Below are 19,048 nucleotides of genomic sequence, written 5' to 3'. Positions count from 1 at the left end.
TCCTACAACATACCTTCACACACAATTCCCACCTGTGTTCCTTTGTGTAGTGGTATATTATTTATGTTTTAATAAATGAAGCTTACTAGAAGATCAGAGGGCAAAGCAGCCACACTAGTCAGCCATACAGGCCAGGATTAAAGGCACATACCTTTAATCCCAGGACTCCAGAGGCAGATGGATTTCTGTGAGTTCAAGGCCACCCTGGTCTACACAAGATTGAATCTGTCTAAAAGAGAAACAGAGCTCACGCAAAGGTGATCCCATGCTTTTAATCCCAGCACTAGCGAGGTGGAGATGGGGGTGATATGGCTGGGTGGAGAGAGGACCTTGCCCTTCTGGTCTGAAGATTTGTTAGAGGTGAAAGGCCTCTCTCTCTGGTGGCTTGGCCGCTTTCCTTTTCTGACCTTCAGGTTGAACCCAAATATCTGTCTCTGGGTTTTTATTATTCACGCTACACTTCTGTGTACACATAATTTTGAGGGGGAATGTTTTTCAACTCAGAACCATTTCTGTAATTATGGCTAGCTCTTAACTAAAGATTCTCTTGAGGCAAAAATAGGAAACTCACATTTTATGTCAACGAAGTCTCACAGCTGTTTGATATGCGGAGGCCAAGGTCATCACAGAATCCTCCTTGCAGGAACGCTGCAGGGATGGGGAATTCAGATTTTAACTCGGGCATCAGTTTCCCCAACTTCTCGGCAGGAGGGGGATGGATTGGCTGTCGGAGGACTGAGCGCCCTTTGTCCTATAGTAGGGTCTCTTCAGACTGTGGCGCTTTGGTAATACCAGGCAAAGACACCAAAGTCTAAAGCAGGGATGACAGGTGACTGCGCATGTCCGTGCTAGGACAGCGTGTGACCTACATGCGTAGTTGGAGATCACTGCCCTTAAAAATGTTGTGAATCACCATGTGTCTCTTGTCTCAGGCATCTTGAGTGTTGACGTGTGTTTGGGTTGTTGCTGGTAAGAGTTATTTTTCTTTATGTGTATGTGTCTGTTAGCGTGTGTCCATGCCAAGAGTCCCTGAAGCCTCTGTGTGGGTGCTAGCATTGAACCCAGTCCTCTGCAAGAGCGGCAGGTGTTCTTAACCACTGAGTCATCTCTCGATCCCCAGTTGTTGCTTTCTGAAGCAAAGTCTTCCTCTGTAGCCCAGGCTCAGCAGACGAAGGGGCTTGCTGCCAAGGCAGACAGCCCGAGTTTTGTCCCTGGGATCAACGTAGTAGAACACACAAGTGGTCCTCTAACTCCACACACTAAATAAATGTAGCTTTAAAAAGGGACAGGATAGCCAGGAGGTGGTGGCACACACCTTTAATCCCAGCACTTGGGTGGCAGAGACAGGCAGATCTCTGTGAGTTTGAGGCCAGCCTGGTCTACAAGAGCTAGTTCCAGGACAGCTGGGATTGTTAGAGATACCCTGTCTTGAAAAAACAAAACAAAATGAAAAGTACAGGGCAATAGGCTAATGCCCTGGGAGACCAGCAGGGTTGGGCACACAGGGTCCTGACAAGTCCCTGGTGCAGAGAATACACCCCCTTGTTCTGTGTGCGGCACAATTCCTGCTCTACCTTTACCATAGTGCAGTACTGCACAGTAAAACCCAAATGGTGACAACAGAATTCCCAAGGTCCTAGATGCTGCGTGTGCTCCGTTTTCTTGCTGCCCCTGCCCCAAGCCATTTGATTGTAGATGCTCTCTGAACGGCCGTCTCTGTGTCAAGTTTGAAGCCACTGTCCAACAGCATGGCTATTCACCTGCAGCTTTGATGCAGGGGGCTAGCCGTTTTGATAACCATGTCTGACTTTTTGTTCTGGCTTTGCGCCTGCAGCACTACCTGTCAATGACTCCCAGGGGCTTTCCCGTGCTGCATGCTCTGTAATCATATTACCCCATCTGATAAACAGTCAGCCCATATTATAATAAACCCTCTCTGCACACAGCCTCGTTAATGTGCTAAAGTAATGGACCCGAGGGCATTTCCAAAGACTGTAACTCTACAATTAGCTAGCCTCACAGTTCAACAGAGCTCTGATTGAGTTCCTGCCACACTGCAATCACGAGGACCCTATGAGCACACCAGCCATACTGCGGAAATGCCACTGGGCCCTTAGAATCCTTCAGCCCCAGACTGTAGATGGGCAGTCTTTTATTCTGTCTGGGTACATTTCTTGGATAAAGGAACCACCTGCTTTCAAAGATACGACTTTGCCTTACAGAATCCATGCTAGCCATCTAGACGGCGAAGGCTTAGCTGTGTTGCCACAGCCTTGCACAGATTTGGTTCTGCTGTAAATCACCTGGTTGGATAGATTGTTTCATGTTAGGTGGCAGGGTTTGTAGTATTGGCCTTGCAGTTTTATTAAAGGACATTCACTGTCCCCCTGGAAATCACATTTTAAAGAAATGTATTTTATCTCTTACTTTCCTTGAGGGTGAGCTTCTGCCTCATATCTGCATTTGTCAGAGCTGAACTCTCCAGAAAGAATTACTTTAATGCAAGAGATAATTTTCACAAGCTTGGGATCTCGTGTGTGTTCATGCACATATATACATACATACTCGAGTGTGCATGGGCACGTGTGTCAGGTGTAGATGTAGGTGTACATGTGCGAGCATGTGGAAGCCCCAGGGTCATCTGGTGCCTCCCTTCATTGCTCGAGGCAGGGTCTCTTAGTCGAACCCAGATCACGTGCCCGTGGGGCTACTCCTGCTTGCCCTCCCCAAGAATCTCCTTCCCTGTCTCCAGGTGCTAGGATTGCAGCAGGGCACATGTCCACTGGCTTTTACATGGAGCCTGGGATCTGAACTCTCATCCTTGTACTCGTGTCCGAACCCTTTGACCGCTGTCCAGACCCAGACCCCCGTCCACAGTCACCTCAGCTTCTGGACTCCAGACCTGTGGTGCACTTTGCACCCATTTAACAACAAATCCTGATATCCTGCCCCCCCCCCCCGTTTCTGATGGTCCGAATGCACTGAGTCTCTTAGAAGTCATTGGCATATCAAGACCCTACCATTATTGGCAGGGATAGTATGTAACTCATGCCATGTGGAAACCATTTCTCCATGCATGTGAGAAATTTTCCTTTTTTAGTTTTAGAGATAGGAACGACAGGTTTATTTGTGACATTTTAATTGCAGAGGGAGTGATAAGCCATCACAGGAATCCAAACAAGCTAGAGGTGATTCATAAAACTAAAGCCCTCCCTCCCCACACTTGTGGCATTTGGCCCATGGCATTTGATCTGTGTCTGTCCTTCTCCTTGCAATCACGGTGCCTACGTCATGGACACAGGCACATTCCTCTCTGTATTTGTTTCAGTGTTATGGACTCTGTCTGTACCCGGCACTACTTTCACTCTTTTAGGACAGAATGGCATTAGTGTGAACTTCAGACACTCTGTAAAGTGTTTGAAGGACTGATCAGAAGCCAGTAATTGTGTCATTGGGAGGGGATAGCAGTTGATAAATCAGCTCATAAGATGGATTTGTCGCCCAGGACAGTGGGACCTGGGATGCTAGAGAGTTCACGGAGCTGTGCTCACTGTGGGGATGAGGATTTGCACAAATACTTCCAATAGTGGGAAAAATTAAAACTCCAAATCCACTAAGTCCTGGTGTTTATGTGAAAGCTTGCTGTTATTAATGTCAGTAATTGATCTTTACAATGACTGTGGACACACCCGTTCTCTAAAGCTGCACCCGTTCTAAAGAGTTGTGTTCCCTTGCCATCCAGCAGTGGACAGCAAACTCTGCAGGGCATTGTGGACACCGCTTGGGACAAGCCAGGTCCCATCTGTGCCGCCCGTGCCCCCTGTGCAGCCTGTGCCTTGCCTTTCTCTTCGGGATGTTTTCTAAATCTGCAGGTGTAGCCTTAGAATGGGATCAATAGAGGGAGTGGCGGGTCTTTGTCTTTCTAAATCCCCACATTTAAGGGTATGACGTGTCAGGTGGAGACCCAGAGGCACCCATCAGTCACCCCAAGGAGAGGGACAGCAGCACGGACACTGGGCATTTCCACCACGAAGTGATATTCTCACTGCAGCCAGGTGGGCGGGCACGGTGTAGGGAAGGAAGCAAAGGGAGCGTCAGAGTTGATGGCCTTGGGTTGAATCCTGCGAGAAAATCCTAACAGTGCAGAGATCTGTCTTCGGGCGCCGTTAGCAACATCAAAGAGGCAGGAAGCATTGCCTGAAGTGGTTATTTTTATTCTCTCTTTGTTAATATATTTTCTTTTCTGGAACTAAGTATCCCATATAATTTCTGACAAAGCACTGCAGTAGGTAATATGTTTAAAATAGAAAACACACTGAGAAAGATTGCTGAAATACTTTGTGTTTGGATACATTGATTAGAGCAAAACAAACACAGCATAGCTGTGGTTTTAAATTACTTTAAAACAGTTTTTAAAATTCAGGTGTGTGTTTCCTTAGAATTATGTCCAGATATGTGTATCTGTTTGTATCTCATCGTCCCTCAAAGTGCTCCAGGTGGCCAGGAAGAACGCTTCCGAGAAGCTAGGCTGACAGAAAAAAGCAAGGTGCCAAATGGATGTGCTTAAAGTATAATGATGACATCTTTATTTTAAGTTCAAGTTTAATTGGATGTGGTGGAGTCTATAAATAAAGTCAGGAGAGCAGTAAACAATGACGATCAAACCAGTGAAGTTTCTGCACACACGAAGCCTTTCACGGTAGCGTTAGTTGTCAAGGTGACAGAGCCCAGATGGGCCCCTGTGTGCGCTTATGGGGATTGTTAAGATTGCATTAGTAGTTGCTTGTGGCTGTACACTGTGGGCGGCACCATTCCCTGCCTCAGGTCTTCAACTCCAGGTGTGTGGTGGAGAAAGAGGCCGCACATTCCTCCCTGCCTCCTGACTGCTGGTGTTTGTGAGCAGCTAGGTCCAGCCCCTCACTGCTGGACTGCACCCTTGCACTGCCAGCCAGAGCTCGCCTTTCTCCTGGGAGTTATTTCCCTGACAGCAATGGAGCCAAGCGGGAAGTCAGCCATAAAAGGACAGCAGGAAAAAAAATTTAACATCTAAAATGCAAACACACTTGAATTCTTAAAGGAGATTTTATAGAATTGAACTACAATGAAAATACATCAAAATTTGTAGGATGTAGCTGAAAGTATCATTTAGAGAAAAATTTATAATACCAAAAACTTAAATTAGAAAAAGGAAAGCCAAGCCTGGTGTGCTGGCATTGTGTATGACCTGCGCTTTGGAGGCTGAGGTGAGCCTGGGCTCTATACTGAGGACGCTTCAGAGCAGCACTCAGCAGTGACGCAGTTATCAGGCATTGCTGGGGCCCTGGGCTCAATCCTCAGTGCTGCAAAGCAAACAAAATGAATAAGAGGAGGAAGGGATGGAGGGTGGGAGAGAGGAAATAAGACTATTTGGGGCTAGGAAGGCGCTCAGCAAGCAGAGTGGGGGAGGACAGAAGGGAGGGTAACGGATGAGAGCACAGCGCAGTGACATGTGCACATAGAAATGCTTCAAGAAGACCCTATATGCTGCCTTAGGAAACAAGTAAATATAAAGTCAACTCAAAGCCAATAAAAAGGAAAACCAATCACATAAAAAAATAAACTTCTTGGGGTGGGGAGAGCAAAATTGAAAGCTTAGAAGAAACTAACAAAGATTAGAGAAACAGAAATAACTGGTGTGGTATGGGATGGAAGGCATGGGCACAGTCCCTGAGAGGAGCTTTGGGGAATGTTCCAGACAACTTTGGAAATTAATCTGTCCTTTTATAGCCACAAAATGTCAACCAAGATGAGCATCGAGTTGTTCTAGAGTCATTAAAGAAACTGAATTTCTAATCTCGCCAAATCTAGGTAATTTCACCAGAATATTCTACCAAACAGAAGATTGAGCAACAGTTTTAAATAATTTTTTTTACAGAAAATAAAGATAAAATACTTTCTCAATCCATTTACTAAGGATGGGGTCAGTCTGATGTTGACTTCAAGAAAATGACTGGAAAAGCAAAAGAAAAACACCAACACACACACACACACACACAGAGGCGTATATCCATGCACATGTGACTTGCACACACAAAACAACCACAGGCCAGTATCTCTCATGACTTAAATTCAGCAGTCCCCAGTGCAGTGTTTGTGAATTGAGCATACCCGTGTGTGGCGGACCCGTGTGTGGCAGAACACAGTAGCCCAGCAGGATTCTCTCCGGATGTACGGGGTTTGTTCAGCAAATGTCAGCTAATATATCTTACCAGATACATGGTATTATGGAGAAATTGGCTATTACATGAGTCTATACAGAAAAAGCGGTTGACAAAGTCTCACACTAGTTTCCAATAAGAATTCTCATCAAACTAGGATTAGATGGAAAGTCTTCTCAAGCTGATAAAATGTCTATGAAAAATCTACAGCCAGCATCGTATTTAATAGTGAGCGCTCAATCCCGCTTCCCTAAGACGAGGAGAGTCGTGATGGCATGGCTGCCACTCTTAGTTGACAAGGTACTAAAATTCTGAGAAGTGCAATGGATTGAGAAGCAAGGCGGGCGTTCTCGGAGGAAACCCTGCCTGAGTGTGTCATTCCATCCGGGGCACAAATACAGACAGTAAAGGTCCAGCGGCCAGGCTCATCAGAATGTACATCATATAATCATGTATGTGTAACTTTGGTGCTAATTACACCCAAACATTCATTTCTTAAATATCTTTACCAGATGTGTAAACAAATGTGTAGAAACTCAGATTAAAAAATGATAGCATGCCATTTCCCCTTTGCCCCATGCCACCTCACCCGCAAGTTCCCAGTTTTTGCCCTGCAATCTTGTCTACTTCCCCTCTCCATGCGGATGACTATATGATTTTCTTTGGGTTCACTTTCTTATTTAACTTCTCTAGGATCACAAATTATATGCTTAATGTCTTTTATTTATGGCTAGAAACCGATTATGAGTGAGTACATCCCATGTTCCTCTTTTTGGGTCTGGGATACCTCACTCAGGATAGTGTTTTCTATTTCCATCCATTTGCACGCAAAATTCGAGAAGTCATTGTTTTTTACTGCTGAGTAGTACTCTAATATGTATATATTCCACACTTTCTTCATCCATTCCTCCATTGAAGGGCATCTAGGTTGTTTCCAGGTTTTGGCTATTACAAACAATGCTGCTATGAACATAGTTGAACAGATACTTTTGTCATTTGATAGGGCATCTCTTGGGTATATTCCCAATAGTGGTATTACTGGATCTTGGGGTAGGTTGATCCCAAATTTCCTGAGAAATCGCCACACTGATTTCCAAAGTGATTGCACAAGTTTGCATTCCCACCAGCAATGAATGAGTGTGCCTCTTGATTCTGGACTCTCTGAGCATGGCGGACAATGAAGGCAGATGAGAAGCCAAGGACAATGGCACTAGGTTTCGATCCTAATACATGAACTGGCTTTGTGGGAGCTTAGCCTGTTTAGACGCTCACCTTCCTGGACGTAGATAGAAGACCTTCGTCTTCCCGCAGGGCAGAGAATTTGGACTGCTCTTCAGTATCGAGAGGGAGGGGGAATGGTGTGGGGGGAGGAGAAGAGGAGTGGGGATAGGGGGAGGGGAGTGGGGGGAGGGGGCAATATTTGGGAGGAGGGGAGGGAAATGGGAAATGGGGAGCAGGTGGAAATTTTAATTAAAAAAGAATAAAAAAAAATGATAGCATGTAAGATTGCCCCAAAGAGAGCGAATGCAGCTCAGCTCTCAAGCAGTGAGTACGCCCAGAACATAGCAGACACCTGGGGGAGAACTCAAAGATGGCATGAATAGATGGAGAGGGACACTCGCTCCTGCACGGAAGGCTCGCCAGCAGACTTCTAGAGACAGCACACCACTCTAAAATTATAAAGAAGAGTGGACACCCTAAAACGGCTGAAGTAATTTTTGAAAGAAAAGAAAGCCCTGGGAGGGAAGTTCTCTGTGGTGTACGAGGACAGCGTGTGACTGGCAGTGGACAGATGCCTGGATGGATCAAGCAGAAAGACGGCCATGCAGACGTGTCCAGTCCACTTTTACAAAGAGTCATTTTTTTAAATTTTACATGTGTGTATCTGTGTGTGGGTATGCACACATGTATGTGGGAGCCCATGGAGGCCAGAGTCATTGGTTTTCCAGGAGCTGGAGTTACAGGTGGCTGTGAGCCACCTGATGTGAGTTCTGGGAGCCAAGCTGGGTCCTCTACAGGGGCAGCCAGCGCTCCTCGCACTGAGCCCGGGCTCTGCTCTGCCCTCCTGATGACTTAACTATGTGGTTTCAGGAACAGTGCTGGAACAACAGGATGTTCAGGGACAGATGGACAGACAAACAGACTCACTAGAAATAAAACCCTCTTCCTAAGCTTCAGCATCTTATATGCAAGTTAACCTTGAGTTAAGTGAAATCTAAGTGTAAAATATAAAACTATAATAAATTTAGAGTAAAATATAAGTCGAAATCTTTAGGATTGAAGGTTTAGTCAGGAAGTTTTAGATTTGACACCAAAGCACCATTCCTAGATAAGAAATCTGTTAGTGGGATTTATCAAAATATTTTCCTGTTAGAGTCTTTGTGAACTTGACAAGAAGGACATGTCCCCAAGCTAGAGGGAATACTCAGAAAATGTGGAGCCAGCCAGAGGGAGCTGCCCAGAGATGCTCAAGGAACTGGAAATACTCGTTACTGATAGGCAAAGAATGGGTGGACACAAAAGTAAAACAGACCATGTGCCTGCGAGGAGCGGGCATCCACAGGATGAGGCCAAGGTTGAGCGCATGCAAGGAGGCTGAGTGCATGTATGCACAGGAAGCTGAGCGCATGCGTGCACAGGAGGCTGAGCACATGCATGCACAGGAGGCTAGACGGTGCCACTACGCCACAGCTGGAGCTGTGTGATGGGAATGCATGGCTACTGTTGAGAGCTGTTGGCATGACTTTCTTAAAGATAAACCTGAGTCCACGTGCACAGCCTGGCAGCTGCGCTGGGCTCCTTGGGAGTGAACACTGATGCCTACTTTAGGACCCGTACAGATGCTCACAGGAGTTCTATAGCTTTATCTGAAACGGCTCGTTTCCTTAGTGTGTGCATAGAGAGTGGGTGTCTGCTATGTGGAACATTACTCAGGAATAGAAAGCAACAATCAGTAGGACACAGAATCTCCGGTAGCTTCTCTATACCATAATGAGCTGAGAAGGAAATAGGGAAAACCACCCTGTTGGTAAAAAAAAAAAAAAACAAAAAAAAAAAAACAAAAAAAAAACAACTTTTAAAAATGACTAATAATGAATAATAAATCTTAAATGACTTAGGAATAATAAGTCTTGGTTTCTTTTATGTAGCAGAGGTTTCCTAAGAAGTTACTAGTAAACATGCATGTAAAGAGGTATTCAGGGGGCACATCTATAACCACAGCGTGTGGGGGCAGGGATGCTGAGGTCAGCCTGGGCTCACAGTGAAACCCTGACTCCAAAAAGAAAAGGATGGGTGTGGGGAGGGAACCGCCCAAAAGTCAAGCAGTTGATGCAGTTGGCACCCCCACTGCACATGGTTAGAAAGTGTGTGTGTTGACTACACATTTAAGATCCGTCCCATCGCCACTGGAGTGTCGGAAAGAGCACAGGTGCCGGGCTGGTGCGGATAGCTTCCTTCAGCGCTGCAGCATTTAAATGGCGCAGTCACTAGAATGCCCATCGCCTTCTCATGCCTTCCCCTCCACCCCAGCTCCCATTGTGAAGCTGGTCAGGGCTGGTCAGGCCCTGCAGAACTTACACCGCCCTCTCTGCCCACTTCCAGCTTCCCAGCGAGGACCCTGAGGTCTCCGAGGCGTCATCCAGGTGCCTGTCCATCCTCGTGCAGCTGTACGGAGGAGAGAACCCCGACAGCCTGTCCCCAGAAAACCTGGAGACCTTTGCCAATCTCCTGGTGACCAAGGAGGACCCGAAGGACCAGAAGCTTCTGCTGAGGATCCTCAGGAGGATGGTGAGTCGGCCGGTCATGTCCTCCCGTTCGCCTCCTGTGCTGTCAACTGCGGCTGGTATTGGCCATAGTCTATTTGTGTTACATTGTTTCTGGGCCATGTGAGGAGTGTAAGAGAAATGAAGGAGGGAGGGAGGAAAAGAGAGGGAGAGAGAGAGATTCTCTGGCTGATTAGGAATTTAACATTGGTTCAATTCTTTCACACCTCTGCCAATGTATTCTCCTTCTGCTAACTGCCCCAGTTTGTAATGTAAATGACTTTTTCCTAGCTTAAGCTACCATCCAGCATGTTATATTTTCCTAGCCTGACCTACCATCTAGTGTGTTATATTTTCCTAGCCTGAGCTACCATCCAGCATGTTGTATTTTCCTAGCCTGAGCTACTGTCCAGCATGTTGTATTTTCCTAGCCTGAGCTACCTTCCAGCGTGTTATATTTTCCTAGCCTAAGCTACCATCCAGCGTGTTGCATTTTCCTAGCCTGAGCTACTGTTCAGCATGTTATATTTTCATAGCCTGAGCTACCGTCCAGCGTGTTGTATTTTCATAGCCTGAGCTACCGTCCAGCGTGTTGTATTTTCATAGCCTGAGCTACCATCCAGCATGTTATATTTTCCTAGCCTGAGCTACCATCCGGCATGTTATATTTTCCTAGCCTGAGCTACCATCCAGCGTGTTGCATTTTCCTAGCCTGAGCTACCGTCCAGCGTGTTATATTTTCATAGCCTGAGCTACCATCCGGTGTGTTATATGTTAACCTGGACTTGCACAGGTTGTCCTTTGCTGCGTTAAAGAGCACAGGCTGGGCACTGTTACGCTGCATGACCCTCAGCTTGGGTCTGCACGAGTCCCCAGAAGCAAAGATGGCCCTCTCCGGTCCGGTCCACCACACCCTGGGGCTCAGTACAGACATGTACCCATCAGCGGCATGTTGCCTGGTTTACATGTGGTGCTGTCGTGTGTTTGAGTTTTGTGACAGTCGGAAAATGTAAATTCTGCTGCCCAGGATTGTGTTCTGAGGGAAAATGCCCCCTTCTGTCTATTTTTTCCTATTTATCCTTTTTTTTTTTTTTTTTTTTTTTTTTTTTTTTTTTTTTTTTTTTTTTTTTTTTTTTTAGAAAAAGTATTCAGCTGTGTCTCTGTAAAGCAGTGGTTCTTAGCCCTCAATGATGCTGTGACCCTTCAATACGGTTCCTCATGCTGTGGGGACCCCAGCCATAAAACTATTTTCACTGCTACTTCATGGCTGTAATTTTGCTACAGTTCTGAATCGTAGTGTAAACATCTGATATTCAGGATATCCGCTAGGTGGCCCTTGGAAGGGTCATTCCCAGGCCCCACTCACAGGGTTGTATACCAGTACTCTTGGAGAAAGACTTGGTGCTTGCTCTGCTGTGAAGGCCAGCACCTGAGGAGCCCTGGAACAGCAGCACACACTGTTGGGCCTGCTCAGCGTCTCCTCCTCTGCCCTGCTCTTCCCTACCCTCAGGCCTGTGGTAGTCACCTTCCCCTTACTCTTGCTGCAGGGTGGTGACGTAGACTTGCTCTGTGCTGTGGCCGGTGTGAGTTGTAGGGTCTGACGTGGTGTGTCTTCCACGAACAGCCTTCCAACATGGTGTCGTTTGTACCTTTCATAGTCGCAGGGAGCCGCGCCCAGGAGTGTTGGGTTTTTACAGGCTAGAGTGTAAGGTCCAGCGAGCATACGGGCCGTTCTCAGCTGGGAGCGGGAGAGCGGCAGCAGAAGTCCCAACAGCAACTCTTCTCGTACTCACTTGTGTCCCGTGGGCTTCCATTCGAGTAGATTGAGCGGAGCATTGATCTAGAGCACTGGTTCTCACCCTTCCTAATGCTGTGACCCTTTAATACAGTTCCTCATGCTGTGGTGACCCCAGTCACAAAATTATTTTCGCTGCTATCTCATGGCTGTAATTTTGCCTCTGGTGGTGGAGTTATGGAGGACACGGTCGTGAGTATTTCTGTGGTAACAAGTTACAGAGGGAAGGCCTTCCCTCAAGGGTCTGCACATACATGCTGGCCAGAGACAGGAGATGGCTCTGTATCTTTTAGTGTCCTTGAGGTAGGTGTGCCCTATGCATTCAGAGAAGGAGACCCTGAAGTGCAGATGGCCCCAGAATGAGTCCCTCGTGACTGGATTACTGTGGCTGTCACCTCGTGACTGGACTACTGTGGCGGGTTTGGGTGGATGTGTGGTCGTCAGAAGCAATATCCTGGCATTTCTGCATGGGGTCCCAATCATGGAGTACTTTCTCTCTGAAGCCATAATTTTCACTAAGAAACAGGCTGTCTAATTTCTGCTGATGGACTTGAATGTGTGCTCAGGTCCTCGCCCTTCCTCCATCCATGTTTAGTGCGTTCAGTAAACCACGTGGAGCCTGTGGAGCCTGAAGACCTAGTTACCTGCCTTCGTGTACCAGGAAATCGGGAGGCTTTGAGTATACTTTGTGCATTTGCTGTGAAGCTGTGCTGGGCGTTCCTCAAGTCCCTTCCGAGCCTACGTGCCGTCCATAGTGTCCCTCGGAGGGTTGCAGGCTAGCCTCCATGTCTAACTAAAGCTAGCTCACTCTAAAACTCAAAATGATGACGGCTTATGCAGTACCACCAACCTGTTCGCGGCCAAAGACCGTCTGATAAGGCTGCTGACTACTCCGTGAGAGCAGGCGGCACCTGAGAAGGTGACTCCTGTCAGGCCCATGTGCCCCGGGCAGTGAAGATGTCAGGTGTGGAGTGGGTTGTGCTGGTAGGCGTGTCGTGGGGTGACCGAAGGTAACGGGGTTAGGTTGTCTCACACGCATCCTTCCTTGAACCTTCTCTGCCCTGTGCCTGTGGGGCCCACGAAGCCCTGGATGAATGTGTATTGCTGACCTGGGCATGGGCATGTCAAAAACACTAATGCCTTACGCCTATGGTAACTGGCAAAGCCTCCCTCCTTGGGGCTTAGAGGTGCCGCGACACCTGGTCTAAGTACAAGTGTTTAGGAACGATTAGCCAGTGTGCACAGAAACTAGCCACCCCAGGCTTCTGCTCCGAGATAAATGCAGCCTGCGCCTGCTGACACGTTCTCTGGAAGTGTGCATGATGATGTGCCGAGGTTCTGGGTGCTGTTCTGTCCCTGAGCCGTGTAGAATGTGGCAAGTGCCCACAGTCATTCCTGTCTAAGTTCTGACGTTGGTCACCAGGTGCCTTCCACCCACACGAGGACAGACATGTACTGTGGACATGTGTCACATGACTGAGCCCTTGCAGATGTGTCCAGGATGTGGGCCCTGTGAGTGTGGCTCAGGTATCACAGACGACAGCTTCATGTGGCAGCTTTCCAGGGCAGACAGTGTGAGTGTTCTGAGCCCACAGGTTTGGGATCGGCTACCTGTTCTGCTTTATAACTAGGTGGAGTTGCAGGATTCAACACTCAGAATGGACCTAATTTTCACCACAAAAGGAAAGAAATATTGTTGGAGGCATAGCAAGATAAAATGAGGTCTCTCCCTCCTGACTTAAGTGTCCCAAGATTCTCATTCATCCTCTCTCTCTCTCTCTCTCTCTCTCTCTCTCTCCTTCTCTCCCTCTCTCCCTCTCTCCCTCTCTCCCTCTCTCCCTCTCTCCCTCTCTCCCTCTCTCTCTCTCTCTCTCTCTCTCTCTCTCTCTCTCTCTCTCTCTCTCTCTCTCTCCTCCCTCCTTCCCTTCCCTCTCTTCCCTTCCCTTCCCTTTTTGAGACAGGGTCTCTCCACATAGTCCTGGCTGTCCTGGAACTCACTATGTAAACCAGGCTGGCCTTGAACTCACAGAGATCCACCTTCTCTGCCTCCTGAGTGCTGGGGTTAAAGGATGGGTCAGTGTGATCCATGGTGGGTCACTGTGAATTCAGGAAGCTGTTAAGAGCAATATCACTTACCCAGGTTAGTGTGAGTGTGGTAGGAGTCAAGAAGCTTCTCCCACAGTTCTGGTGGAAGGCTCTGGGGAACCCCCTGGGGACCCTCCCTGGGTTCCACACACTGGGTTCCACACATGCTGGTCATGGATGTGTGGGGCAGATCTTCCTGCCAGTGATTGCCAGAGGCTGCAAATTACCTTGGGAAGGCCCTGAATAAGTTGCTTGTATCTTTTCAATGAACAAAAGGAAGGAACTATATTGCCTAGAATTCTTAACTATCAGAGGAGGACATGTTCTGGAAACTGTGTGTGCACGCTCATGCACAAGTGTGTGTAAACCTGCCTGGGACTCCTCCTGTACAAGTGAGAATTTTCCATGTAGCCCTGGGTATATAGGTATAACACTTACTGATAATAAATCACAAAGAAATCAATTTTAAACTATTATTTGCCATATACGTAAGTTTACCATTTATTAAAGACGGCAGTGTATTTGCATACTAAGATGGCTGAGTGCCTTTACTTTTGCATGAAGGATTAAATCTCGGCTGAATATGACTGCAGGACGGGGAACATTTTCACATGTCAGGCTCCATCTGAACTTTGATTTTGCTGCTATCAAGCCGAACACACCTCTTTGCATATATGTTACACCGTGACAGATGCATGTTTGGGGTCATTTCAGAAATTCTGTTCTAATCTCAAGCTAGAGTTCATTAAACAATTGTGTATGAAACTCAAGCAGCAACTTTACAACCAGGCATTCTACTGTAATACAGTCCAGAGGTCGGCCAGTTTGATTCTCACATGCTCAACTGGGTTTGCCATGACTGAACCCAGGCTCCACGCATGGCTAGGTGCTGTGTGACAGGACGTTGTGCACTCACAACCAAGGCTTCAGTAGCACTGAGCCATGCGGCATGGGCATCACTGCAAATATCTCCATAGAATTATAATATTTCTCCCTTCCTCCGAGCCTTCCCATAGAGCCCCCTCCCCACTCTCCTTCAAATCCTTGGCCTCTTTTTCACTAATTGTTATTGCACGCATATACGTATGTATGCATACGCATGCACACTAATTGTTATTGCACGCATATACGTATGTATGCATACGCATGCACACTAATTGTTATTGCACGCATATACGTATGTATGCATACGCATGCACACTAATTGTTATTGCATGCATATGTGTGTATATGCATACGCATGCACACTAATTGTTATTGCATGCATATGTGTATGTATTCATACACATGCACACTAGTTGTTATTGCATGCATATATGTTTTGTACACACATATATTTACATTCCGTAATATGGCCTGTTGAGCCTTCATAACTTTGCTTGTGTCCGGCTTTTCCCAGCGGAGGCACTGGTTTGAACGAGTGCAGAATCACGCTCTCTCAGCCGCGCCCCCTGACTCTCACCTCCAGTTCCACAGCTCCGCGCGGGATCACGACCCACAGCTGAAAGACTTGGGCTACACAGAGATCAAGTCAGAAACCGAGGCCCAGCGTCCCAGGGGTGACACAGTTTTTGTCAGGGCCCTATCAAAGCTTCCCTGCCTCGGGGATTAGTTCCTGCAAATGTCTCCCTAAAGGGCCCATTTCCAGGGTGTCCAGAGATTGTGCCCCCTGGCATCATGACTTCTCTCACGGCTGAAAGGCCTGCCATTGTCAACTCCGCCTTGAAGCAGTGGCGGGTTCAGTTCACATCACCTGTGCTTCTCGCTCGGATTTGTACATGGAGTGTGTTTATCCCTGCTTCAGAGAGGCTCTCGAATTCCCGCCCAATGTAGGTTTTATTCAGGACACTAACCACTCTTACTTACTACAAACCAGTCATACTTGCTGTCTTTCTAGGAACAGGTGGGGGAAACGCTATAGATTGTATTAATCACAGCTCCGGAATATTTGCTCTTTAAGAGCCCTAGAAGTTCTGATGCCACTTAAAAAGAAATCACTGGTATGTCCAGAACCTAAGCCTGGTTATGAGCTCCTAACAGCTCTTTTGTGCAGTGGGTATGAGCAGGTTTTAATGAAATTTGAGTGTCTCTAGAGATCACAGATACTTGGGCCTTTAACATTGTGGTGTTGCTTAGCAACCTGAAAGTCATTACCTCCCCGGCATGGTAACAACAGGCCGCACTTCCCTTTGCTGGTCTCTGATGAAAATGTAATGGAGACAATACCTTTCTAAGGGCTCCACTCTATGAGCAGGCAGCAGAATGGATTTTTTAATTCTCTTTACAACCTGGGCAGTTTTTAATCCGCCGTAGAGAGTATTGAGTCCTGACTGCTGTGTGTAAGTGAGAGATGCGTGTTCTCTGATGATCTTAGGAGCTGGGCCTCCTGGTGTGATGCCCGAGAGACTGCTCATGAATGCTGTGGCCTCAGCACACGGAGAGACAGTGGGATTTCCTGTGGACTGTTGGCTAGTGCATGGCTGTCTTCTTGGTTCATTCTGCCTAGACATTCGCAGGTCCCAGGTGGACTTGAAGGATGTACCGATGTCGCACACTTCAGAGGTGTAAGAGGACTATCAGTCTGAATTACTGAAAAGTTGGACTTACAAAAATTACATTTCTCAGTTTTTGTAGAAGTGTCTTCTGTTATGTAATAAACAGGCATTCTTGCCGGGCGGTGGTGGCGCACACCTTTAGTCCCAGCACTCGTGAGGCAGAGGCAGGTGGATCTCTGTGAGTTCGAGGCCAGCCTGGTCTACAAGAGCTAGTTCCAGGACAGGAACCAAAAGCTACAGAGAAACCCTGTCTCGAAAAATCAAAAAAAAAAAAAAAAGCAGGCATTCTCTTTATTAAGTTTCAAAATGCATTGTTCACAAGAATCAAAAGAAGAAACAACAGAAATTAGTTGTCGGACGGGTATATACAGTGTGATATGTCCCTGTAATAGAATATTAGCCATCAGAAGAAATGAGGTAGTGACATGTGGCCTCACTTTCATAGATGGATCATAGTAAAACACAGAAGTCTGCCTGTATGAGTCTTTAGATCTGGGATGGATAATGACCAGACCACTCTCCAAAGCTACAGAAAGGGATTGGCATTGCTAGGGGCTCAGAGGGTAGGCAGCACATTGTGCTGGCCAATAGGAGTGTATTTCCTTCTGAAATGATGGGAGTCTTCCTTAACTGACCGTGGAGACAGTGGCGACTCCATGGATTTTCTGAACACTAATCTGTATACTAAGATGGTAGGTTTTTTGACAAGCGGGTTTTTTTTTTTTTTTTTTTTTTTTTTTTTTTTTTTTTTTTTTTAACAAATTGAAACACCAAAAGGAAGACGAAAAGAACACTCAGCTAGCTTGAGGAGTCTCGGAAGGGAATGGGGGGAATGAGGATGTGGCTGACCCCAGGCCCTCTGTATCTCGACACACATGTAGAGTGACATATACACATAAACACGCTTACAGAATGCTCCAGATAGCTGTAACAATGAGGCCGAACGCATGGGGTCACTGGCAACAGGAAAGTACCCGTTATCCAAGCCCAGGTTGAGAAGTTTCTAGAAAATGGCATTGGCCTGAGAGAATTCATGACTGAGGAGACCGTAGCCCACCCCAGGCAGGAAATAGGCACACTGCGAGGATCCTGGGGAGCCCCAGCCTCAGACCACTGAGAGCTGCAGCTCAAGTGCCCACCGTGCCTGGCTGCCAGTCTGAGCTTGGTCCCTGGGCCATGGGAAGACGGAGAGAGCCTACACCACAAAGATGTCTCTGACCTCCACATGTGTGCCCTGGGGCACGCACTCACACATGTACATTATACACACAACAACAATAGTCTTAAAAGGAACCCAAGCCTCAGGACAGCAGGGCTCAGAGGAAGGACAGAGCATGGGCCCTGCCCCACACAAGAGCTGCATGCTTAGCCTCCACCCTGTCCTTCAAGAGTGAAAGGTGTTAATACTGCTTCACTAGCTCACTGCAGGGCATGGCTGCCCTGGCTCCAGCAGGCTTACAGTAGGAGGGGCTCTTTATGGAATCAAAGCCAGGCCTCCCAAGACGGTGACTGGTGACCAGGTACCAGTGCCCACACACATCTTCTCTACAGCCACGACCCAGGGGATGAGACCCAGAGAGTAGTCACAAAGTGGCAAGGCCACAAAAGAGCACAGATCATTTGAGACACAGGCAGAGTTCCGAGAGGCTCAGCCGCGATCGGTGCTTGCCAGCAAGGAGAACAGCCTGGGTCAATCCCCGGGCCCCACAGGGTGGAGAGAGAGAGCTGCCTCACCAGAGTTGTCCTTGAACCCCCACACATGTGTCCTGGCGTGCAAGCACACACATGCACAATAAATAAGGAAATGTAAAACACTCGAATATAGGGTGAGAAGTAGAAAGATTTCTGAGATGCATCCCCAGGATGCTCTCTCTGAGACTTCCGGTTTCCAACCCCTGACTGTGGAGTGGTTAGTTCTCTGTCAGTGCTGATTTTCTCTGTGTCAAAGGTTAAACCTGTGAGGTGTATGGGATGGACAGTGCACCTTTGTTGACGTTAACAGGACCCCTTCTAGGTGGCTCCAGAGAAACTCACCCTGCAATAGGATTCTTGGGGCAGGAGGTGATTTCCATCTTCCTCTGGGAAGGTCAGCCTGATTTAATCGACATTTTTAGTGTGTTTGACATGGTCGTCTGATTCAGCCCATTGGTATAGGTGAAAATTGAACTCTTTTGTGTGTGTGCTGGGGAGGAGGTGCGTGTGCCCATGTGGAGGTTGGAAGTTGGCGCTGCTGTCTTTCTCTCTTCCTTTCTTGAGATGATCTCCCATTGAACCCGGAGCTCGCTGTTTCCCTGGCTCCTCCTGAGATTACAGGCACACACCACCACTCCCAGCTTCTATATGGTACTGGGGAGTGCTGTGTACAGCACACCTTTTACCCCTCAGCCATCTCCTCACTCTCTGTCCCTTCCTCCTCCCCTCTATCCTGTAGAGAAATTTTGTAGTTGCAAGAGAAACTTTAGTTATCTTATTTTCCCGATATACAGGATTTTCTGCCATCTCATTGTAGAACACATTAGGATGTGAAATGCATCTCAGATATAGGAGCAAGATTTTGAATATGCTTCACTGAGTTTTCATCAAAGTTCAGGGCTGTGAAGGCTGCCACATCTTTTCAGTTTTTAATTTTCTTCTTTCTCTTAAATGAGGAGT

General features: G+C 47.2%; 1 protein-coding gene across 3 annotated transcripts in view; it reads left to right on the top strand.

The window, feature by feature from the left end:
* Ulk4 (unc-51 like kinase 4) overlaps positions 1 to 19,048 on the top strand; it is a 294,534-nt gene that overhangs the window by 210,202 nt on the left and 65,284 nt on the right. For all 3 annotated transcript variants that reach the window (XM_057769024.1, XM_057769023.1, XM_057769025.1), the window contains one exon: positions 9,801 to 9,986. In XM_057769024.1, coding sequence (XP_057625007.1) covers positions 9,801 to 9,986 — 186 coding nt within the window. The remainder of the gene's footprint in view (positions 1 to 9,800; positions 9,987 to 19,048) is intronic.

Source organism: Chionomys nivalis, chromosome 4 (assembly GCF_950005125.1).
Source record: "Chionomys nivalis chromosome 4, mChiNiv1.1, whole genome shotgun sequence".
NCBI lineage: Eukaryota > Metazoa > Chordata > Mammalia > Rodentia > Cricetidae > Chionomys > Chionomys nivalis.
This window is presented reverse-complemented; position numbering and strand designations above follow the sequence as displayed.